The 25,431-nt window shown below is 38.8% G+C and overlaps 1 protein-coding gene across 1 annotated transcript in view; it reads right to left on the bottom strand.

Annotated features, from left to right (window-relative positions):
• Positions 1-9,491: 9,491 nt before the first annotated feature.
• PTAR1 (protein prenyltransferase alpha subunit repeat containing 1) overlaps positions 9,492-25,431 on the bottom strand; it is a 34,158-nt gene continuing 18,218 nt past the window's right edge. Inside the window, exons 4-7 of the mRNA XM_048502728.1 lie at positions 20,551-20,655; positions 18,471-18,684; positions 14,587-14,903; positions 9,492-11,607 (exon numbers count right to left, since the gene is read on the bottom strand). Of these exons, the coding sequence (XP_048358685.1) occupies positions 11,265-11,607; positions 14,587-14,903; positions 18,471-18,684; positions 20,551-20,655 (979 nt within the window). The 3' untranslated portion in view covers positions 9,492-11,264. The remainder of the gene's footprint in view (positions 11,608-14,586; positions 14,904-18,470; positions 18,685-20,550; positions 20,656-25,431) is intronic.

Below are 25,431 nucleotides of genomic sequence, written 5' to 3'. Positions count from 1 at the left end.
TTCTCTCCTGCAAGGAGACTCAAAGGGGCTTACAAACATGTAGAAACAGGTATTTTAATTGTCCCATCTGTGCTAATTAGTTAACAAACGTTTCTTGCATGTTTTATCTTTGGCAGTTGGTACCTGATTTTGGATCATTTTGAGTTTACCTGCATAGTTACTTTAGGCTGAGAAGTAATTTTCTGAGTACACAGAATTTCATGATAGGTTGTTGGATCAGGATATGGGAAATTCCTTTCCAAGTTATAACTCTAGCCCTCATCTCACACCTTATCCATAGAATTCTGTATCCATAGAATTCTTGTAATTTATATTCTTCATCTAATGATATTCTATAGTAAGGGCAAGCAACTGGTCTGTACTCATAGGCCATTTACGCATGCACTACTTACCTTGTGGCTGAGAAGCGGTTGATTCTCTAACTTTGCTTTACAGTGGGGTTTTCATGCTTGCACCATCCTTTCTTTACCTGTTTTATTATTAGCCTTTATTTGGCATAAACCTTTCTTTTTTGTTTCCTTATCCAAACTGACCTGCCATTTTTCCCATGTGCCTCTTTGTTATTGCCATGCAACCTCCATTTTAAGAGGTTGCCTGCCACCTTTTTGGGTGGGGGGGAGGGTCTTTTGTCTATTAACTATTGGCAGAAATTGCTTGATTTATTAGACAGGGCAAAGAAGCAGTTTCTCTTTGTGGTCTGCTACGCTGAGCAATAAATCCATAAAGTCTTATAGGAGGTGAGGGAGGGAAGAAAGAAGGTGGTGGTGGTTGCTGGGGGAGGGAGAGATGAGGAAGGCCAGCAAGAGCTTTTCTAATGAATCCAGCCTTGTCAATTTTATTGATTTCACTGTTCCATCAATAGACTTTAATCGTGAAAATCATAAAAAAAAAACCAGAATGGGAACCTCCCCAAATCATCCTGAAATGGTGGGTGGGAGGAACTGCATAAATATGGGCATGGAGAGGAAGGGAGGAGCAGGAAAACCCATGGAAATAGTAACGCATGGGGATCTTCTTTGCTTTCTTTGAAAGGGAATAAACCAAAAAAGTTGTGTACCGAGGATTTGGAAAAAGCAGGGATTCTCAGATCTGAAAGTGGGGTGAGTACCAAGGAGGGGAAAATATGGGCGCAAACGAGAACATACACAAAGAAGACCATGTGTGCATAAATGGCTTTTATTTGCCTTTGCCATGGTTTTAAGGCAAGACACTCTAGTTACAAAAAAATTAAAATGTAGGCTTAGACCTTAACTACCACAAGCAGTGGTACACAGGGCTTCCCTAACTACACCTACTGCAGTTTTCTTCTGCATCTCCCCAAAAGCCATTCTTGATTATTAGTGAGCCCTCTGTAATGGTGGCTGCAAAAGTCAGGGAAATGACAATTTTGGACCATGCTTTGTGAACTGGAAATGTGCTGTGGATTAAAGACAATGTAACATTAAGTAGATGCACAAAAAGAACTAGAAAAAGAATGCACTTTGCCACCTATAGATTATGACTTTGGAAAAGGATTCCAGTTTTTTCTCAAATAATTGTCAAATAACATGTTAGAATGCTAGGCTGATCCCGCATGGGCCAAAAACAGTGGTGTGAAAACGGTGTGAAAACAGTATAAACCCTTTTACACTGTTTTAAACCCTTTTACACCATTTTCACACTGCTGTTTTTGGCCCATGCAGAATCAGCCCTAGTTACCATTCACAAATTGCTATTTTGATTCCACCTGGGGAGATCTGTACTCTTTCACTATAGTTGTAAGATTTTGGATTGTTTACGCATGAATGGCAAGCATATTCAGAAAATTAGCTTTTTACGAAATGAAAATGCTTTTTAATAATGTGCAGTAGGTTATTAATTTCTATTGATCATTTGCAACAAAATCAAAATGCTGAAGGGCAACCTCTTTCTTAGCATCCTCTGAGTCATAGAATAGGGACAATTTCTCTTGATTTTTGATGCTATGAAAGACATTTTAATTCTATAATAGATAACCACAATAGTATAGTATTTGGACACCATTTTGCAGTGTATAAAGACTATTATTTAGATGGGAGAAGACAAATATGTTTACACACCAATACTGAAGTTGACAGAGACTTGCTTTATTCTAGCTCTCAATGCTACCTGACAGACAAAAAGCACTTGTACTGAAAGTAATGAAGGTTGTACAGCAACAGTGGAAGAGTGAACTGCACTCATTAGGTTACTCTGTAAAGGTAGCATATGCAAACAGTAAAACAATTTGATTGAAACATTACATTTGTAATGACAGTAATACAGGAAAACAAAGGCTTTTTTATACCCAGGTAAGAGCAAAACAAAGCTGGAATATAAATAAGTTATATAGGAAAATGTGGGCCTTGAAGAAATGTGGGGAAAGCATTTAATCTTGTGGTGTTTTATGTTGGATGATTTACATTCAGTTTACAGTTTCACACTGTGGAAAAATCCATGCCTTTTCAGCACAAATCCTTCCATGAATTTATCTAGTGCATACAGGGCACTTTGTCACAGTTACATATGTATGTATGTCTCTTTTATACATTGTTGCCCAAAATATCGATTATAGCCAATTTTAAACACCAGCTGTTTCACGAGAGTATTTATCCATTGGTAGTCTTTGGTACAATGGAATAAAATGTAAGCATTTTTGAAGTCCTTGTTAGAGTGAGCTATTCATCTATCTGAAATCAGTGGGATTTAGCTACAATCCCATGCACATTTATTTGGAAGCAAGTACATGGAATTTAAGGGGACTTGCATCTGATAAAGCATATACAGGGCCCAGATGACTATGGCGTAACACTGCTTGGGTTACACTGAATATTAATGAGCATGTATGTTCCAAACAGCATTGTTTGTGCTATAAATACACAAAATTCCCATTTGCCTAGGAGAGAAACATGACAATTTGACTTGTAAGATTGGATAGATGTATGATTTTTGTGACTGCAGTTCCCCTGAAGTATAGATACTTAAAATGTATTAAACTTTAGCAGCAGAAGAAATTAATAATTCGTGCTGCTAAACAGGACATTAAGCTGACCTCTGTTCAGGAACACTCTGGTGCAAAGAGGTAAACAAATACTTAGAAATCTACAGGATTCGGTCTATGATATGCAACCCTAAACAGAAGAAAGCCTCATGAACTCAATGGGGCTCACTCTGTAGTTTGTTTAAGATTGCAGCTAGTTAGTTATTATACCTGTTTTAATTCAAGATATAAAATATACTGCATCTATGCAGATCGGGTGCAAAAGGCAGATTTTTAAAAGCTGTTAACCAGATACAGCATTAGATAGATGGCTAAACTGTTAAGAGATCATTGTTACACACTTCATTTTAAAATATTTACAAATCATACAGACTACATAAGGATAAAAAGGTACCCTAACTAATTAGATATTCTATGCCCTGAGTAAAACAGCAATATAAACTGGAAGTCATAGGGAAGAGTCAGAATTCCCATCACTGACCTTGAGCTGCAGCAAAAAGCGTACACTGACCACATGTGCCCATTTCTTTCATTGACAATAGTACAGCGCTTGTGTGGAAATGGCAGCACAGAGTTCAGGCATTGGAAAGCTTTTTGACTTTGAAACCAAATGGAAGCATTTGTTTAGTTCAGATGTTTGTTTCAAATGCCTCACAAAAAGAGATTAGAGGGGCTTTGCTGGCACAGTTCTTGCTTTTTTAAACCCCAGAGCCTGAGGTTATAGGTACATCCTAGCTCTGTTTTTGGGAGGTAATCAGATATCTGAAAAAGACTACTCCCTCCACTGCTATACTACATTCTTCACAGGAAAAATTCATGAAAAGCACCACACAGTAAATGGAAGAAAAATCCATCAACATAACACCAGTTTTGCCTTCTACCTAAGCCTGTTTTCAAAGCATTCCAAAGTAGGGGGCTTTCCCCCTCCTCATGATATTTCGTATCAAAAGCGTCATAATTTCTTCAGTAGTGCTGTCAGTGGAGAGGAACATGTCTAAGGTGCTTATCTTTCACTCAGTTGATCTTGAGTTAGAGCAAATAAAAACTGACAATGATTTTCAGAACTGCAGAAGACATTAAAAACTCAGCTGTACTCTAAATGAAACAATAGTTTAGAATGTGAATAAAGCATCAATTTTAAACTGAAAAATATGACTTGGATGGAAACTATAGAGCACTTTAAAAAAACTACTTGCTGAATTTGGCTATATTGGTAACACCTAGCTGTTTCCTGATACTGGCCAACATTATTCAATAAGAAATGTTATAAACTACATAATTTTAGAAAGAGTAATCTAAGGAAAGGTCAGTCCTCTTAGGAAAGATACATTCTAGTTACAGAATATCATCCACACAAGAAACGTAAAGTTTCAAGCAGATTACAGGTATTTGGTAAAACTAACATTACCACAGCATGCTTTCTTCTTTGACATGTCTCATACATACAAGTAACCCTGTACAGCTTACTTAAGAGTTAATTATTCAACATTTGTATGTTAAAACAAATGGTGATTAGAAGTAAAGTGTAAGCATTCAGCATCTGTGGTAACTGTCAGAAGAAAATCAGATACACAAAATGTTACAAACTACAGTACAAACAAATGGTTTCTACTGGGATTGATTTCATATGCATGTAACACTTTGAAATCACTGTAGCTCAATCCACTCCTGTATTAACTATCCATCTCAATTATATCACTATTGCATTGTAAACAATGCTAGATGTAACAGTGGTGGAATTCAAATAATTTAACAACTGGTTGTTTACAAGCACCATTTTAACAACCGGTTCTGCCGAAGTTCTGCCGAGAACCTACTTAATACCACCACTGGATGTAACTACTCTGGTCCTTTGGAAGAATTACTTTCCAAGACTGCTTTGTGCACAGGGAAAAAAGAAAAACCTGCATCATAGTTTCCTGTGAAGAATGATCATGTAAGAGGAGTAACACCACCCATGTTTTTCCCCCAAAAAGACAAATGTAGCAGTAGTATTTGTTTTTCCATTGTTTAAAAATACAGAATTTTTAAAAAGTTTCTGTATTTTGCAATACTGCTATAGGCAGTGCCAGATTTAGATAAAGAGAGGCCCTTTGCTATTCTACTTTTGAGGCCCCTCCCAATCCCGCACCCTTAAGACTGGAGGAACATGGAAGAGTGTTTTAAACAAAATTGAGTAAAGCTGAGAATTATGACAGGTGTTTAAAATTCCACAATTTACAGAGCTAACCCTAACCCTAATTCCTCCTCTAAAGGACATAAGATGTTATTGTTAAATACCGTAAAGATAGAAAAAAAATTCATCAACGTATTATTCTGAAATGGAGTGCAAGGAAAATTACTGAAGGGTTCTTTTAAACAACAGTGCATTATGACAGCATGTGTAAGAAAGGCCTATGGCAGTGTCAAAAATATTATACACCTTGGCCAGAGGCTGCCTAGATTTTGAGGCCCTAGGCTTCAGGCTGCCAAGCCTATAGGTAAATCCAGCACTGACCACAGGAAGACAAATCTAAATATTGTACATATCTGATGTAAAGTGCCATGGCAGCTTCAAATGTTTCATGACCATGTGCCAAAATAGTTAACTGATATAATGCTATAGTTAAATGAAACCCAAAGAAAGCAAAGAGCCAGTCCCAATTCAAGACAGGACAATGTATACATTAATTTTATCTCAAGTAAGTATTATTTAATGGTTGTTTGCGTATGTTGACCACATGGTCTAATACTCTTAAATGAGGTTCTCATTTTTGAAGGGTCACATGGACATTGCAGAGCTATGACCTAAAACCTTCCCCCCATGAATGGAAATGTTTCCCAGCTTCTTGAACCTCCACAATCCTCAGATAGTGAGGTTTTTTTGCTTTCACATCCTAGTTCTTCCTCAGGTTTCACTCACTTAGCTTAGATGAGTCAGAATAATGCTTTCTCCTTAGTCTCTTAGCAGCCATTATAAACCCTACCTACTGATCCTTGGCACTGTGAGACTTCACCAAGATCTTCTGAGGACTTCGTTTCTTCAGTCAGCTCTGCTGTGTCCTACATCTTCCAGGACATCCCAACATTCCCCAAGGGCACCTCTAGCCTCCCCACTGGGTCACTTCAAGTAGGTGATAGTACCAGCTCTGATCAAACCCTGTCTTCTAAGCCATATCACTCTTCTGGATGGGGTTACACAGCAGAGCTCTGTCAAGGAATAGGGGAAAGAGGCAGGGGGATGGGCCCACTCCAAACAGACTACATCAGCAAATATCCACTAGAATATTTTCACCAAAAATATGCCACAGCCAGACCCAATCCAGCAGTTGGGGGAGGGGAAGCCAGAAAGACTGCATTCGCTTGTTGACCTGAGCAAATCCCAGCCCAAGAGCCTCTAAGCCCACTCACCTGGGGACAACATGAAGACTTTGGCTAGGAGCCCCAGACCAACCTGGAGACAAGGGAAGATGCAGCTGCCCAGCAGCTGAACAGCAAAGTAGTGGGAGAATGGCTGCGGCTTTGAAGCTCCTAGTGTGCACCACTGGGCCTGAGAGGGCACAGGCCAGTCAACCCAGTGGCCTCTTACTGCTGCAGACTGGCTGACCCCACTGTGGCCCAGACACTTCTGGTCATCGCTGGTCTGGCAAGGTGGGGAGTAGGCATGCACTAGCTTCAGCGAAGAAAGTCAGGCAACAGAAGGACGAGAGGTCCCAGAAGGGTCCTTCCCCAGGCAGGCAGTGCAATGGATGCCTGCAGAAGGGAATTGCTGCCTGGAGAGATTCTCAGGGAAAGAGCCAGGCAAGAGAAGAACACCAAGCTTGGGCATGGAGGAAAAGGATTTTGAAGGGGGAGGCAGGAAAATACAGGAGGGACAAGGGGAGACCCAACCAGCAGCAGAGAGGAAAAGTACAGGGGCAGCTCAGAGGGCCTGGTTGGGGGCTCCCCCAAAGACAGGAGGGGCAACACTGTTAAAATGGGACAGGTGGCACTGGCTGTGGAGAAATTGGGCTGGAGAGGTTCTTGCTGCTTTGGAGAACCTCGCAGCCAGGAAAGAGATGGGATCTGCTTCTCATCTCCTGACCATTCTGAGACCCATGACCACCCAGAGAAGGTGGAAGTCAGAGAGTGAGAGGAGATCACGGTGAACCCAGGACAGTTACATTTACAGAACATACAATGCAAGAAAGAGAAAAAATAACACTCCTTTAATCCTTAAATACAATCCATAGTGTACTATTGAATAATTTTGGTGCCATATATGTGTTAAGAACAAGGGCAAGAATGAACAAGTATTGGTCAGTGAAGTGAAGTCAAGTGTTTCCTCACCAGTGCTGTGGTTCAGTTATTAAGTTTGACTATCTTGACCTCTGACATACTAAATGCTCAGTCCTGAATTACCTAGCACTGAAGAGCTGTGCTTAGTGGCTTTTAATGTATGGTAATCACCAGAGCCTCAAGACACAGCTAAATTAATGGAACTGCTACTTTTATAGCTTTTTTCCAACCAAAGACTTCCAAACACACACACTCTCTCTCTCTCTCTCTCTCTCACACACACACACACACAAATATGCAGTTAAAATTAAATGGTCATACTACCAGAGTTCTCAGTTACAAGATGCCATGAACTTCACACTTGAAAATAGATTCCTAAGGAATGATCTCATGTAGTATCTACATAAGACATTACAAGTGTGTCATTAGAAAAAAAATTTTGCTTGTGGCAGCTTTTTAGATTTTAAAAGAAATGTTGCTTTTTTGTTATGAGCTATGTAGATGTACCTATTTTCAAGTCCCTTATTCTAAAAGATCTCAGCTGTAAAAAGATAGGGAGTTATTTTGTTATTTAGTCTGCACTTGAACCATTTGAACAATCTCTAGAATATTTCCATAAATCTTTTTCAAAAACCTTGACGAGCTATTCTGATTTTTAAAACCTTTAAGTTCCTCTACATTTTGCAAAGCTACCATGACACATCTAAAATGAGGCATTGCTATTAGAAGTTGATGGCAGTCTTGGAATTTTGTCTTCATTTCAGCGTAAATGATTCCTACTGCCATCACTGAGAAGTTCAAAAGCATATCTGAGGGCAGAATTTGACCTTACGCCAAGATAATGGAAGGGCTGCCAAACTTAATAAGCAGAGCTATCTCTATTCATGTACAGCTCCAGGGAATCTAGCTGGGACTTCAGTTTAAAAATCAAACAAAAAGCAAAAATGGATTTCAAGTCACGTTTCATGATTATCTTTGAAAGCCCCCAAAAATCAATCCAGCTCAAGTAAAGATGGAATAATCTGCCCATCACGAACAACCTTCTTTACTGCATCTCCACTTCACATATCCTTCTTTCTCTATTGTACATTATAAAGTTAAACTCCAGGAATGGCACAACTAAAGGATACCAAATAGACTAAAATCCACTGTGGACTGTGTATCCTTCACTGAATTAAAAGAGGCTTGCATGGGAATCCCACAAAGCCTCTCAAAAATGAATAGGGGTGCACCAACCTCAGCACTTAGTGGACTATGCCCTAAGTTGTCATTGGAAGATGACATTCTCTGAATTACCCTGATATTTCCAGTAATATTCATTAATACATTCACAACCCAAATCTGAAATGTTTTACACTTTCTGGGAATGAATTAGCTACAGCTAGGGACTTATCTGCTAAAAAAAAAAATCTGTTCCTAGACAGCCAATTACTTTTATTTCAAGGCCTCTCCAATTAAGCTCAGGCTTTGTGGACAAAAGAAATATCCCCATTCTTCATTTGGCAATTAGATCTGTTCTGATACTTGCATGAGATTTAAATTTGCCAATAAACAAGGCCCTTCAGGACAACAGAATCAGGCTGGGTACAGTTTTTACTTGTTTCTTGCCTAGAAAAGCAGCAGTATGCAGCAGTGTACAAAGAAAATAAGCACAAAGATTCTAAAGTGAAAGATTTCACCAATATGTGGAACTGACCCAGTTGACAGGCTGGATAGGAAACTTGAGCAAACTATTATTTTAGCAGACACACTGTAAAATGGTACATGTCTAAACAAGCAGTATTTGTCGAAGGCTTTCACGGCCAGAATCACTCAGATGTGGGTTTTCCGGGTTGTATGGCCGTATTCCAGTAGTATTTTCTCCTGACATTTTGCCTGCATCTGTGCCTGGCATCTTCAGAGGATCTGGTAGCAGTAAAGCAACTGGAGTACATATACCTGTGAAATGCCCAGGGTGGGAGAAAGAACTATTTGCATAGGATTTCAATGGCTTCTCTGTGTAGTCTGGACACTGCGTTTTGTGGTCCCAAAGAACATGAAAGGCATTGCAAACTAATTCAACCAGAAAAATCAGGAGTAGCAGAACATGTTATAAACCAAACTGGACACAGAATGTTATTTGAAAACACATAAACGCTGGACCACTCTGACAGTCACTACATCAGATTACACAGAGAAGCCACTGAAATCCACAAGAACATGGACCACTTCAATAAAAAGGAAGAAACTATGAAAATGAACAAAATTTGTTTACCAGTACTTAAAACCACTAGAATCAAGACAATGGTTAATGAACACCACCCAGACTCAGGATGTCTATCTGCAGGAAGCAATAAAATGGATTGTAAATCAGAACCTAAATGCACAGGCCAACTTCTATGCAAATGCCCTTACTAATTGATTATGCAACTTCAGTGTTACATACAAATGCTACTGTGGGGGAATTCCATTTAACGCATACAAATCACACTTGCAAACTGCACCTTTAACACTTTTAACCAATGCAAATAGTTCTTTCTTCCACACTGTGCATTTCACAGGTATATATACTCCGCTTGCTTTATTGCTACCAGGTCCTCTGAAGATGCCAGCCACAAATTCAGGTGAAACGTCAGGAGAAAATATTATTGGAACCCAACCATACAACCTGGAAAAACCACAACATCCTAAGCAGTATTTGCGTTGAGAAAGTGTGCACATGTACACACACACATATATATAGCAAAGTCCTAGATTGTATGGTTAATCCAGGTGTTACTTGCACACATTCTGTGTGCTCCAGGTCAAACCCTCACCAAACACATTATGCTGCTACTGTGACTGACAAAGAATCCCACTTGTACATGGCCACTATATGCACTTTGGAGGAAACAGAGCTTCAAACTGGAACCTATGACTCAACAGTAAAAATGTAGAATGGTAGAACTATTATAGTTCCAATATCTCAAATGTAATAAAGCATTAAAAGAAGAAAAATGAATTGCCTTGGTACCCAGCCTATGTTGGATGGATTTTTAAGTAATGGTAAAAGGCTGCCAGGAAGAGAGTGAACACTCTCCTTCTTAATGAGAACATGGCCACAGAACCATTAGTTTGTTGTTTAATCTTAAAAAGGCCAGTCACCTTAAACTCTTTTCATTCCAAATATCTGTAGTGATTTGTTTATGGCATATCACACTTATGAGGCATTGCACATACCTGTAGTGTTCACAATATATCTGGAAGTATATATCATTAACACTGACTTGAGGAAAGGAAAATAAATAAAAATACGACATATAATGAAGAGTTTTACATAACTGTACAGCTGGGTTTTTTGTGTATGCATATATAAGGCAGAGATAAGATCAATCTTATCACAGCTCTTCTGCAATTTTGTATGAGCTACACTTCATTGGCACTACAATGCAAACATGAGTTATAGTACTGGAAGGTCCTCAGACCAATCCAAACGTGTATCAAACAAATCAACTCTAGCCTGAACTCTTACAGAACAGTTGTGGAGCAATGAAAGTAAAGCAATGATAAAACAAAACCAATCTGGCCAAAAACTCATCTGCCAATCTGTTCTTGAGCATTATCAGTTTGTCTTCAATGGCCAATGCCTCTGGATGCTTCTTGTACATTTGTTACAAAAGGGAGATTTGAAAGCAAACCTGCTTCTAGCCAGCCAACAAATCCACCTATCTGTTTTATTACCATGTTATTTAGGTTAGCTACTTAAATTTTCTATCCATCTTAATTTAAGGGACATTTGTTTGAGAACGGATGTTATATGGAGTTACCCTATGCAGAAATAAGTGCAGAAGAAGCTTTAAATGCTTAACACCAGGGTATTTTAAAATATATATGTATATAAATAAAACTAAAGCCATCATCATCAGATGACATTCAGCACTAACAACATCAAAAGGGTGGAAAGTGCCAAGAGTCATGATGTGCACCTGTGTTTCAAAGAGAGAATATTGCACTAAACAAAGGACCCTGCAGGAGTTTTAAAAAATCTCCTTCACTGATCTAGAAAAGAACCCAACCATTTTCTATATGCACCAGCAAACCTTGCCTGATCTACATCCCTGCACGTTGATAGAACCTGATCAATGAATCGGTATTCTGCTTCCAGACTGACAGAGTCCTGAAAAGGAGCACGTTTCAGGCGCTTGATTTCTTGAGTGTAGCCTTGCTTGTTGGATTCAGTCAAACCATCAACATCCATGGGCTGAGTCACTTGACCAAGGACACCGGGCTGAGTGTTATTCAAAGTTCCATCACTGCTGTCCGGAGCCATCACCCAGGTGCTTGGAAGTACAAGTTTGTTCTTTAAGTGGTGCTGAAGGTAGAACACATGCCGTCTTCAAAGAAAAAAAAGAGTCAGACTTCATTTAGCAAGTCTAAAAACATGAATGATTGATCAAATAAAATAATTTCTGCCCCCTTCTAGCTTTTAACGCAGATGGCATTTTTTTTAACAAGATGGCATTTTCTAATGCCATCTTGTTAAGCATTAGAAAAATAAAGTTTTATTTCCAACTTGGGCTTTTATAGCTATTATCAAATTTCTATCACTTAAAATCTTTCTGAATTTTTCGGTGCATCAAAGCTATCCAATTCAATACTGTCTGAAACTAACAGTGCAATCCTAAACTGAGTTACACCTTTCTAAGCCCATTGACTTTAATGGACTTAGGATGTCATTCTGCTCAGGACTTCACTTTTTAAGTACTATAAGAATCACATGGCAAGGTTCCCACAACTTTAAAAAGAACTGGCAGGGGAGTTTTGGTTTCAGGGCATATTTGGCATTATTACCCACTACCCTGTTTGCAGCGGAGCGGACATTACCCATCAGCTGGCTTTTTGCTTGCGTCGGGGGGGAGGGGGGAGAGGGAGGTGATGTATTGCGAGTCCTCTATTGAGTATGCGTGCTTTAATTTTTGCTATAATCTTTAATTTTTATCTTTAATCTTATCAATAGATTGATATATCAATTTATCCAACTACTGACAAATCGACATAAAAGGTAAAAAAAGGTGAAATGTCTTCACAGCATCTGTACACTTTGTCTGAACACTGATTGCCTTTTCTGGTGGAAAGTGAGGGGGGAGTAATAGCGGCATGCAAATTGCAAAACTGCAGAAAGACAACGGGAACTGCCGATTGCTAAGCTCCCCAGGTTCATGATAGTCTGTCTCCTGATGTGCTGTAAACCCAAGAGTCAAGACTGATGGCCTTTTCCCAGCATAGTTTGGAATCACAGATAGCTTGGGTATAAAACTATGAGACTTGAGACATTGCAGTTTGTTGATCAAACACAGGGGCAAAAGGGTGTTTGGACTGATCAACCAGTCTTTTTATTTGTACTTTTTTTTAGTATTAGTATTAATTTATCAATCTATCAATATGGTTATTTAATTTTTTTTCAATCTAATGATATGCAAGAGCAGAGATACGGCAGGAAAAGAAGTGATACGGCAGGAAAAGAAGCAGGAAGTAGTCAGCAACAGGGAGGAGGGTAACGGGGAAGCATGCAAAGCAGTGAAAGGGAGTGTGTGTGTATGTGTGTGTGGGGGGGGTAAGATTAGGCGGGCTGGTTGTGGGCAAAGGGAAGAGATCCAGGGCAAAAATGTGTCCACTGGCAAATCTGTCCTGCTCTGGCAGTGAAGCAAAATTAAAATTGTGCTATAAGTGGATTTGCTTGTGGCAGAGAGACTGGAAAGTGAAAGTGGGGTTAGAGGAAATAGGTCTGTACAAGAAATCTTGCCACGGTGGACATTCGCCTCCACCAAACACCTTGTGCGTAATTGGCCACAGTTTGATAGTTTAGGAAGTGATTCACCACCACCAGACATGAGGAAAATTCTTCATCTGGAGGAGAATTATGTTTGTATTTTCCCTAGGTTTTCAGAATCTTCCACGTCTATTCACATCGTCTACTCAAAGATGGACTGCTATAAAATTTGTCTGTGAAAGGCTATCTTTCAAAGCTAGTGAAAACATCAGTTTGTGCAGAATAGGATGGTTTACATCCAAAAGGGTCAGATGTTGTGAGCACATTACTGAATGTCCCAACTTCCTCTCCTTCTTGGATTGTTACTCAGCAAGAAAGTCTTCTTCTCCTTTCTCCCCCACCTCTTCCATTTAACTGTTCTAGCCACACTTACCTGTGGAGGCTGTGGCTATGACAGAGGCAGGCAGGCATACGGAAAGAATTTTTTACTATCCTGGACTGCCTCATTCTGTCTCACTAGTGTATTGAATGCTGATTTGGAGGAACCATGGTGCCAGGAACCCTGAGAAATGTAGCTCTGAGAACATCTGACACCAAGAAGAGTTTGGAAGACACATTTTGATTTACACCCTATTTTCCACTCCTTTAAGATGTCTCAAAGAAGTTTAAAAACTTATTTCCCTTCCTCTCCCCACAACAAACAGCTTGTGAGGTGAGTGGGGCTGAGAGTGTTCTGAGAGAACTGTGACTAGCCCAAGATCACCCAGCAGGCTTCAAGTATAGGAGTGGGGAAACAAATCCAGTTCACCAGATTAGAGTCCACATGCTCTTAACTGCTATACCACACTGGCTCTCTGACATCCAAGGGAGTACTTTTTGTAAGGTTCATGGCAACTTCAGACACAGCCAAAAACAGTGTACAACATCATGATGTGCAGAAAGAGACACACAGGGATAGAGAACTCTTCATTCCTCCCACTCACTTATCTATTTTACAACTTCCATGAAAAAGAGAAATTGGAAAGAGATTGGCCGGGGTCTGTTGGGGGCAATGGGTGGGTGGTATACAAAGGAACTGGATTTACATCTTCTATAATGAAGTTTGAAACAATTATTTCCGCAACAATTATTTCAGCAACAATTATTTCTCAAAACTTTCTTTACTGCTGCTTTGACCATTTAACCATACTACTGGCTCTGGCTGAAATATTCCCTATTTCTGAAATGCTTAAATAACTGTTCTGGAGATTTTGAGATATTTAACCTATTCCATGCTCTTTAAAATGAGAAAAGAGAATACTGTTTATCAACGGATCCATCTGGCTAAAGCCACCCTCTAGTGGCTTGGATGGAGAATATAACACCAGTTTGAATTGGTATTAAACATAAAAAATTGTATCATGCTATAAGATAAAAGATGGTTCCTGGTGGGCATTACCCCTCTAATAGAATTAAATACATCAAGGAAATTGTGATCCGTTAGACAGCAAGTAATGTTCCATACATACAGACAGCTCTAAGAAAGAAACTGCTTCCCAAGACACTGGATTCAGTAACTGCAGGCATTCTCTTCAGACCCACATGCCTGAATATATTTCCTTACCTGTGATACCACAGTGTTTCATGCCCTGGATAACTATTAATTAAATCAGTGCAGAGCTCCACTTCTTCCTTCAGAAGAAAAGGATGATCTGGCCACTGTTCTTCCCCACAGGCAGCTTCGACTTCTTCATTTTCTTCAGCATTTGGAAGACTGGGGGTTTGTTGATTGTTTGGCTGATTATGCACCTGAACAGTAGAGTCCGTCACGGTTCTGCCAATCAAGGACTTTAATAAAAACTGGCGGTAGTGGAATCCACTATGGTCTGAAACATGCATGGAAACCCAGTGTTTAGTGGAAGAAAGTTCATCCAGCAGAATCTAAAAATCAAAAGCAAACAGCAAAATTAAACTAATCACAACAAAATGCCTAGCGTTTCTATTTTTATAATTCAGTTTCCTCTCAAAGTGACACTCAGGTTCTCTGCTGTTAAGGCATATTCTTCAACCCAGCTAAAATAAGTGGAACCCAAAGAAAATAAACAACTAGAAGAAATGGGTGCTGACGACACTTACAAGTGGATAAAATAAGTTAAATTATGTCCCTAGTTGTATTTGAGAAGAAGGTATTTGAATCTAAGAACTGTGATGCCAAAAGCCATAAATCAAACATTGCCTCTACTTCCTTGCCATTTCACCATGAACTGTACCATCTAATGAGAAATAAACACCTTAAGCAGTTTTGTTTATCTCTTGGATTCCTTGCTTAGGGTTTGTGAACATATTTATTTATTTTGAAATGTGACATTGAACCAATAAAGGCCAATAATCTTTAAAAAGTAATCTCTTTTAAACTTAAAGGCTATTGTACCAGATTTGCCTTTGGCTCTTATCACTGAATGTCAAATTCAGGGGTTGGTAACCTCTGTTTTGGGTAAGACATTTTTTACTTTTATCATCACCTAACTTTTTAATTTAGGTATACCTACATTTTGATATCTGTAGTCAAGAAACAAAATTTCTGAACTTTTTCAAACACTCCCTCCCCCAATCATGAGCTTCTGGCTTATACAAGATACACTTTGAAGACTGTAGGATCTAACATCCACAGGATCACTATCTACCTATGTGTGTGTTAAATATTGTCAAGTCACTTTTGTCCTAAGGCAGGGGTAGGGAACCTGCGGCTCTCCAGATGTTCAGGAACTACAATTCCCATCAGCCTCTGTCAGCATGGCCAATTGGCCATGCTGGTAGGGGCTGATGGGAATTGTAGTTCCTGAACAACTGGAGAGCCGCAGGTTCCCTACCCCTGTCCTAAGGCAACCCTATGAATGAATGACCTCCAAAACGTCCTATTGGCTCCCTACCCTGAACAAAGTTCACAAATAGCCACTTTCAGGCTTTCTTCTGTACTTTGTGAAAGCAAGACCTTGTGAAAAATTATGCCTTTTTAGTGACCATATAACTGTGATCTCATTGTCCCACTCATCATTTTCAATCTGCTGCTTAAATTAGCTTTGTAATTATTTTGCTTTTGAGAGCAACATCAGCATCTCAATTCTATACTGAGCTTCCATTTGCCCATGTGTACATCTTTCTAACAGTTGCTGATTCAGCACTTCAGAAACAAAGGATTCTGAGATGCCTCCAAATAAAAATCATGTAACGATTAAAACAGACTAGTATGTGGCGTGGGACAGTTACTAGGAAGGAGAAGATAGAGAGAGAAGCAAGTAGTAATTTTAGATAATGTGTTAAATATTTTTAAAAATTAATCCTGTAGCAGAAAGAGCAGCGAAGATACCCATACTTTATTTACACTTAGTTCAAGACCACCAACTGTGAGTATGCCTCCCCCCTATGCTTTTGCAGTTGGGATTTAGTCAGATTTTCTGTTCTCAGTGGTGCCCAAATGTTGTTACTCAAGTTGGAATATTGATTTTTAGAAATATTATGCATATGATTATACACTGCACTGAGTAATGTTCGGATAATGCCATTTTCATCCATTTTCATATGCAAACTTAACATTATGGGCCAATCTTGACCTAAAAACTGGGGAGAGATTTTTTCTACAAAAGGATTTTTTCTACAAGGATTTTCCCATTGGACCAATTCATAAGACTACAATGATGAGTTTTTGCCGTTTTCTTAGCTGAGACCATGATGTGGCATGTTAACTTCTGTTGAATGGCAATATTTACAATTGCATCCATGGTATCAAAATATGGCCTTGCAGTATTAGGCATCTCAGACTCCCCTCAAAGTTTCCAGGACTAAAGGGAACAAATAATGCTGTTTCTGCATGAATTCAATTAGAGTTTCCTCTCAGAGGAGCCCCTTAACATGCACTCACACTACATTATACCAAACATAAGGAACTGAACTTAAATGACTTACAATTGAAGTAACTGAATTCACACTATCCCAAATGTAAGTAATTGAACACCATTTTGAATTTATTAGAAACAGGATACTGAAAACAAGAAACATTCTGACTATTTTTACAACTATGTCTGGGACCTCCAGAGTTGCAGTAAGCCTTCCAAAGCTATAAAATTATGTACAACCCTCTTTAGTTGATGCATTCATTGGGATGGATTCTAACTAAATCTTCAACCAGGAGAACAAACTTCATGATCCCCTTCTCACTGCAACCCTCTGATCTCCATGAAATACTGCTCTTGGGGTGACAGGGACCCCTGAAGAATAATGTGGAGGAAGTCTACAGTGTGAAGGGAGAATTGGTAAAAATTGCCATTATAGTCTGGATCTAACCTTTAGTTTTCCTGGATTAAACATAAGAATGGTTGCTTTAACTTTACTGGAACTAGTTATTATTTTAAAGCAAACTAAAAGTGCCCTATCTGTCACTGTTCTTTTAATTTATTTCTATACTCCCTTTTTGGGAATTAAGAGACTGCTGGACTGCCTGAATTTCTCTTGGGGCATGTGACACACTTCTCAGGTTATTATTAAATGTCCTTATCATTCTGGAAAGTTCTTATGTGACAAGCTGGGGTGCATAAAGTGACTTCCTTGCAAGCAGGTGAAAGCAGCTTACAGCTTTTGCAAAGTCAGCATTCTTCTCTCTTGAAAATGCCTAGCGGGGCAGCAGACAGCAATGGAGATGAAAGAATGCAAAGTCAAGCACACCTACTGTAGAAGGTCAATGTCCCTGCATAATAAAGAAGCACCAAGCTTCTTGGTTCACTGATGAGAAATTGCAGCTGGAAAGTCATTAAGATACTGTTCCTTTCTCTATTTTAGTCAGGATAGGTACTAACAACTTCCAGCTTGCTTGCATAATCTATGTAAGAAAGCACACTCTGACAACTACCCTGAAGGGGTGGAACTAAGTGCTTTTCAAACAGACATTTCTGTTCATGCTGATAAGCCAAGCGGTTAGCCTATCCTGGCTGCTTGATGTCCCCTTTTCAACAAATCTGCATAAACTGAGCTGAAGGATGTCCTTAGATATTTGAAAGGCACTTGTAAACACTGCCCTGGTGCTTCTAAATGATGTGACCTCTCCCTCTCAACCTATATTAATGCAGTATTCGCATTTTAACAATGAACATTGTCATTAGAGAATACAGGCAGAAAAAAGAACCAAAATTATAGTACTAAAATATGTGTTAATTTTATTCCAGTATATAATTTATCCCTGAACTTTACTGCCCTACCCCAGCTTTTACACTCCTTTGCCTCCGCACTTGAATTATAACTGAATAATATTGTTTAGTACTTTACATATCTGTTAGTTTAGTCTCTTTATACAAATCAGCTTGATTCAGTTCATATCGTTGTAAACGTCCTTGTTTCTGAAACAGATCTCATTAACCTTTGGGGATGAAATTCAGTTCCAAAGATAAATTGTTATTTCAGCTTATATTTTTCTTACAAGGTTAGAATTCAGACATTCTGTTCATTATGGTACCCTACCTTCGTACTTAGCTTTGCCAAGTATTGTAAAACCCAGATGCGATGGGACCAGGCATTATAATTGCTTGGATATCTCCCAGCAGCTTCACAACAGACATCCATTTCTTCTTTGACTAATCGTTGTATCCTTTCTGTTGGTGCCATTTCCAAATTTCCTTTAGTCACCAGAGTGTGCAAGGAGCTTTCCTGAATTAGTTGATGCAGCACCCATCGCCTGGTTAAATGGTGTAGAGAGTTAAGAGCACAAAAGCCAATTTAAACAAACATTTATTGTATTTTTTAGTCTGGCTCTTAATGAAGAACCTTCAAAGGTGGAATGGAGAAAAAAAAAAGAAATACAGTCAACACTCACAAATCTTCCTAGTGGAACCCAAATGGTTTTGTCAGCATTTCACTCAGAAGCCTCTATTGTCTGATGTTGAATTCTTCCAAATCATTAAATTGTACTTCCTTTTCCTTCAGGAGGGCAGCCATGCTGGTCTGCTATAGAACAACTAGAACTGAGTCGAACAGCACCTTTTTGGTTGCCATCCTTCAGAGAGGCTGGAAATCTCCTGGGACTACGACTGATAAGATTTTTGGGGTATAAACTTTCGAGGGTCAAAGTTCTCAAAACTGTCTGTGTCGAAGAATCTGATAAAAAGAGTTTTGACTTTCAAAAGCTGAGCTTCGACCTGAGCTGTTCATGGACAGTCAGCTTCATAGAGTGACCTGCATGCCACTATTCTGCGATGCAGCTCTCTATCCACTCTTTCAAAACCATTCATAATTTTGGCTTGGTTCAGGTGTAGTACCAAACCCACTGTTGGGTGCTTCTCTGCCAAGCTTTTTGCTTCTGTTCCCGCTCCTCCCTGTTTCCCCTTCAAGTATTCAGAGTGAATTAATTACTACTTCTCCTGAGCAAAGTACAGTTCACAAAGAACCTTCAAACCAAATTATTGCTCTGTAAACCTTCCAACGTCTTTTTTCCTAAACTAAAAAAGATGAAACATTTTAGTTCCCTCCCCCCAGGTGCTTTGTGTCTTTCAATCATTTAGATATCCTTTCTTCAAATGGGGTCACCAGAAACATACACAGTATTCTAAAGGAGGCCATGCAATAGTTTTATATAATAACATTATAATGTTTTCTGCTTTGGTTTTAGCTACCATTCTAATAATTCACAACATTCTTATACTGGTGCAGACTACTAACATTTCCGTTAAGATACCAAGATTTCTATCCGGGTAATGTCAGGACCAGTCTATAGATTGAACAAAATGAGAATGCAGAATCCCAAAGCAGTAGACAGTACCCACTTCAATCTGTATAATGGTCTCTGTATTCTTCCATATATTAAATGTACTGCATATTTTAAAAGATAACTATCACACTCAAGAAGAAGCACTCTAGCCCAGAATGCTTGCAGGTACATTGATATTGTATATACATGGAGTTGTTTACATTGGGAGCATTCACAAATGTCCCCCACACCCCGCCCTTGCAGGTTGCAATATATCTAACATAGAACTTCTAGCCCTTTGTCCTCATTTTGCCATGTGAAATACCAGGCCTGAGCCAATGCAAAAATTCACACTGCACAATGGAATTTGTTTTTAATTTAAAAATAAAAACTCTTTACATTGCAGAGGCTACTGGACCCAGGGCTTCTGACAGGTCTCCCTCTGCCAAGTCAAGTCCAAGAGTGCTTAACGAGCATTTTCTGCAGTGTTCTCTTCTTGAGCAAATTAGAATAGTCAATTCTTGTGCAAAATTCCATAGATTAGCTTTTAGCCAAACTGTTTTTATGTACCCTGCTGAGACATTGCTGCTTTTGGGTTACTTTTTTTTGTTACTATGCTGCATTGTAAGAAATTCACTTGCTTACTGCCGCTGATAGTTTTAATTTCCTCTTAAACAGTGTTTAATTTTTTAAAAGTGGGTTTAGAAACCTTTAAATAAATATTAGAGAAAACAATTTCCTGATAAACAATCTGATAATCTTTCAGGGTATTTATCACTTATGCTTCACCAAGAAACAACAGAAACATCCATATTTCAATATGTTATCTAGGAAAACAAAAAGGAGATACAGACAAACCTGTGAATCCACGTTTCTGGGCTCTTTGGAAACTTAGTTAGTGCGAGTTTCCCAAGATGTAAATCTTTCACTGGATTTAAAGTGCCAGACAGTATTAGTTCTTTCCTGAACAAACAAATCAAGGAGGACAAACATTAATTTAAAATGACCAGCGCAATTATTTTAAACATTGATAAAACATTTTATCATTTTACTAAGCCGAACAAAGTCAGGAATTGCTTTAAATTTGTTTGGAGCAGTCAATACACCAACTTTGATGAAGTAGTAAGTGCCGAGCAGTACTGAAAGTACTGTTGGCATACAAAATACGTTCAGCCTTCATGAGCATCTCTTCCTACACAACCAATCATCATTTCCTGTACTCCATTAAATGTTATGTGCATTTAAACAAACATTCTGAACCCATCCTGGCCCACACAAACCTACAACCGTGACAGATTCCAAATGACAGGTTCACAGTGTAAATGGGTTGTAGCAGGTGTTCCCAGGTGATGGAAAATAAATGAACTGCAGGTTGGTTTGACTATTGCCAGCCATGTTAGGAACTAAAGGGGAGTCTTGACTCCTTTTGTCATTGTAACAGAAAGAGTAATTTAGTATGGATAGTATTTTGAGAAAAGGGAAGGTTGGCAAGGGAATTTTAAATGATCAAAAGTCATACATGAGATTTCTTGAAATGGTCGGTGAAAAACAGACCAAATTATAATTTCATTTCCTTACATTAAAATGCAAACAATGACTTAACTCCTTCCCATTCCAGCATCTAAGCAACGGAGTTCCATCATTTCTACTTCTATTGGATGTAACCTTTACCATTCCATAGTTTCCATGAAAAACACAAAGTAGAAAAAAAACCATGAAAGCCAGTTTCACTACAGCTTGTCTTTCCCACTAAACCTCCAGTAGGCTACCTAACTATACTCATCCTTATATCTACCTCAAACCAGTCCTCTCATTTAGGTCCCTTCAGAAATTATGATTTTTCTAAACTGAAAGTGTTTCACTGTATGGAAATTAGTGAAAGTTATGTCCACATAACAGGTGACAAAGCTCTGGTAAGCTAAAGCATAACACCCATGAAGCAAACTTACACTGAATCAGAATGACGGTCTATCAAAATCACTACTGTCTGCTCAGTGACTGGTGGTGGCTTTTCAGGTTCTCAAGCAGTTTCTCTGACAGTATCCATCCTCTGTCTTTTAATTGGAAATGCCAGGAAAGTGGGACTTTGTGCATGAATAGCAGATGCTCTATCCCCTCCCTGGAGCAAAAGAAAAAGGATCCATGTGCAATTGTTCTACATGCCTAGCTGCACATGAGTCGCACTTGTTTTCCCACAAGAAAGTGCTTTCCAAGTAGAAAAATCACACTATTTGAAGCAGCCCTTTAAACCTTTCCTCCTCACTTAACGTTCAAATCAGCTTCCTATTTTGTTCTTAATACTCAACACAGAGCATTAATCGCTGCTTAGAAAATATTTAAATACAGAAACATTCAAGAGACACAAAAGCTAAGCTTTAGCAAAAAGGGATTTTCATTCTTTTCAATATATTCCACGGTTCAGTGAAGCTATCCCTGTTAGTGCCATTTTGTAAAGGATGGAAGTAAGATTCAATAAGGCTTTCAGCAAGGGTCAGATAAAAAAAAAGATAAGAACAATTTAGATTAGCTGCTGCAGGCTGTTAAGGCACTTATCCCATACAACAGACTGCAGATTATGTTACTCTCTAGTTTAATTTCTATAAGATTATAGTGTAATAAGGCAAGCAAATTTATCATGACCTTAAACTTCACAAATGAGAATCTAATTTGGATTATTATGGACAAGCAATGGCTCTTGGGCTTTTGACAATTATAAACATTTTGACTTCCTACTAACTTGCTCAGCTGAAAGTCACCAGTGAAAGGGAAAGCACAGGGTTACATTGCCCTTATATTGAATTGGATCTCTGGGAGTAGACAACAGAGATACAAAGCCCTCAAATTCATGAGTAAACAGCTTCAAATCTTAATCCTGAGGGCTCAAACGTGTTTCCACTTACAAGGGCATTTATTAAAGGAGAATAATTGATTCTAGGAATTTTAGCAAATGCTGTAAAAGAATATAGTGGGTTGGATCCTGTTCAGAGTTTCTACAAGTGCAGGGATGGAGCCATTTTCACCTATTCCCGTTTCCACAGGAGAACTCAAATGCTTCCTGAAGTTACAGGTCCCCATCTTACAAGAATATTTTAGCAGCCCCTTGATTTTGTCATGGGGGAGAGGGAAACAGTATTTCCCCCACCCTGTACCCACAGAAATTCTAGTAAGATTCCAAGTCAATACTGTTACACTGGCAGATCCTTTAGTGTTGGCAGATCCTTTAGATCAGGGGTCTTCAAACTATGGCCCTCCAGAGGTTCATGGACTACAATTCCCATGAGCCTCTGCCAGCATGGCCAAGTGGCAGGGCTGATGGGAATTGTAGTTCATGAACATCTGGAGGGCCATAGTTTGAAGATCCCTGCTTTAGATCCAAAGTCAAATCCAACTTTTTCACGTGCACATTATTTATATTATACAGTCTTTACAGAAGCCATTCCTAGAGCAGTTCCCTAACTAGCACTTGGTTAAGAACCCTTTACCAAATATCATGTAAACTTTTTTTCAAATAAACTCAGGCTAGTTTTGCTGCTACAGCCTCATATGACATTAAACAGCAGAGCTATGAAGGCTATACAAACAAAATGACATCAGCTCAATTCCAGAAAACTTTATAGGCATGACAAGCAATACAAGGGTTGCCAAAAACAGCTCTGGATAAAAAGATATTTCACTTTCAGGGCATGATCTAAGGATGCAAAATTACAGCTGAAGTGAATCATGGGTTATAGAACGGGGATAGCAAGAGGGTGGACGGATATGAATTCTCCCCAAACGTCTGAACAGAACTACAACTTTACGTTCAGAGAAAGATGCATAACAAATAATGCAACACAATATTATTTTAAATGGAAATGTAGGGGACAGATAGAATAAAGAATTTCCAAATTTATTCATGTTCTAAAAACATGACTAAGGCCTACACTGCTGAGTGAACAAAACAGATGTACAGTTTTGACATTTTGGGTTTGTTTACACCTTAGGCTCTATCTAGTACCTTCACAAATCTGACATATCGTCAAATCCTTACAAATCATGTATGTATTAACTGCCCCATGTCCCACCATCCCCAATCAGCAGAGGAAGAGCATTGTTACTAAAGGGGCAAAAGAAAACATAATGACTATCCTATCAGAAACAGGAGCAAAATTTTGAGATTATCAATTTTAAAAAAAATTTCAACCAGTAGGCTGATACCATAAAAAACCATCATGCAACCATACCTATTAAATTTAGCCCCATCAGTAGCAATGCTAATCAAAGGGGTTTTGGCCCTAATCTTCTCATAGGGGTTCTTTAAAGATGATCCAAGTTATAAAATCAATTTATGTAGGAATCTACCCATCTAATACTTAGGTATGCTGCCCCTATACAAAGGCTGTGATGAATACTGTGATGAGGACCACAGAGTCTATTTGATGCACACAGGCCATCTGGAATCCAGTGGTTAAATCTAACAAAGCAAAAAAGCTATTTTTCAAGTGCTGATGTAGCAGCATGAAAGATCTGTAACTGGATCTCCCAGTATTTTATTTTTCTTTAAAGCAATCACAGGGATCTTTGAATTTGATTCCTGGGAAGGTCAGTTCAAAGATACTGAGATACCACCAAAAATATCCTATTTCTTGTTTATGTCTACCTTACCTCAAAGAGCAAGACTCACTAACAGCTATCTCAGCATGTAAGCAAGATTGTAAGGACAAGGAAACTATGGAAGTCCCAGAGGTACCACAGCTTTAGCATATTAGATACCAACTTCCAATATTTTACCTTCACATTTTCTCCTTTAGTGGTCATGGCAAACAGAAATTGCCCCACTACCAGCATGGCGAAATACAGAATAAGTATAGATTCAAATGTTACAGCTTCTATGGAGTACCTCAGTGTAGATTCAGCTTATCATTTAAAGAGTGTTTGTGCCAAATCTGGCAGCCTACAAAATGAGCTGCAAGTTTACTTGTTTAACATATAGACCATTACAATACTATTAAACAATCTATATTCCATTGTAATATAATTTTGTTCATCCTCCCACTTTTGTTGTTCCTGTCACCATGCCTTTAGTTCAACTTAATATCTCTGTTTAACAATTTCTTCTCTTGGATAGCAACTTTATTTCAGTTTTTTAAATAAACACTTAATGTTCTTAAAATAAAGGACCACATTGTCCAGTAAACATTACAAACATTAATTTAGCTTCTTTCTTTGATTCTCAGTCCATACTTCTTACATTTATACCCAAAAAAATGTCAAGCTTGCATTCTGCCCAAACTTGACAAATATTACAGCTACAATCTTTTAGATTAAAGACTGACTGGCCAAACTGCCTCACAAGATGACTACCCTATCAAGTTGATGGAAATTAGACAGATTTTATTAAGGAGACGCCGAGGGGGAAATGACCTTAACTGACCAAATGGAGGAATAAGGAGACCTGACCAACGTAAATCAACACTCAGAACTGACCTATTCTGCTGATTTATTGCCTTCAGCCTAAGACAGCCCCCCTCCAACTCTAGTCAAGGGCTTGTGCCTGTGTGTCACTCATAGGAAGTACAGTACTAAATAACAGTTTACATGGGGAGGGGGAGAGGATGTAATTAGAAGCCATGATTTTTTTACACTCTCCCTTCTCTCCCAGTACATAAAAACTCAGTCATAGCATTTTCACCACATTTTCTTGCTCAATACACCAGCCTGCATAGAGAGTTAGCTCTGATGTTACTGTGTTACAAGCTG

This window comes from Sphaerodactylus townsendi, linkage group LG07, assembly GCF_021028975.2.
Source record: "Sphaerodactylus townsendi isolate TG3544 linkage group LG07, MPM_Stown_v2.3, whole genome shotgun sequence".
In the NCBI taxonomy this organism is placed as follows: Eukaryota; Metazoa; Chordata; class Lepidosauria; order Squamata; family Sphaerodactylidae; genus Sphaerodactylus; species Sphaerodactylus townsendi.
This window is presented reverse-complemented; position numbering and strand designations above follow the sequence as displayed.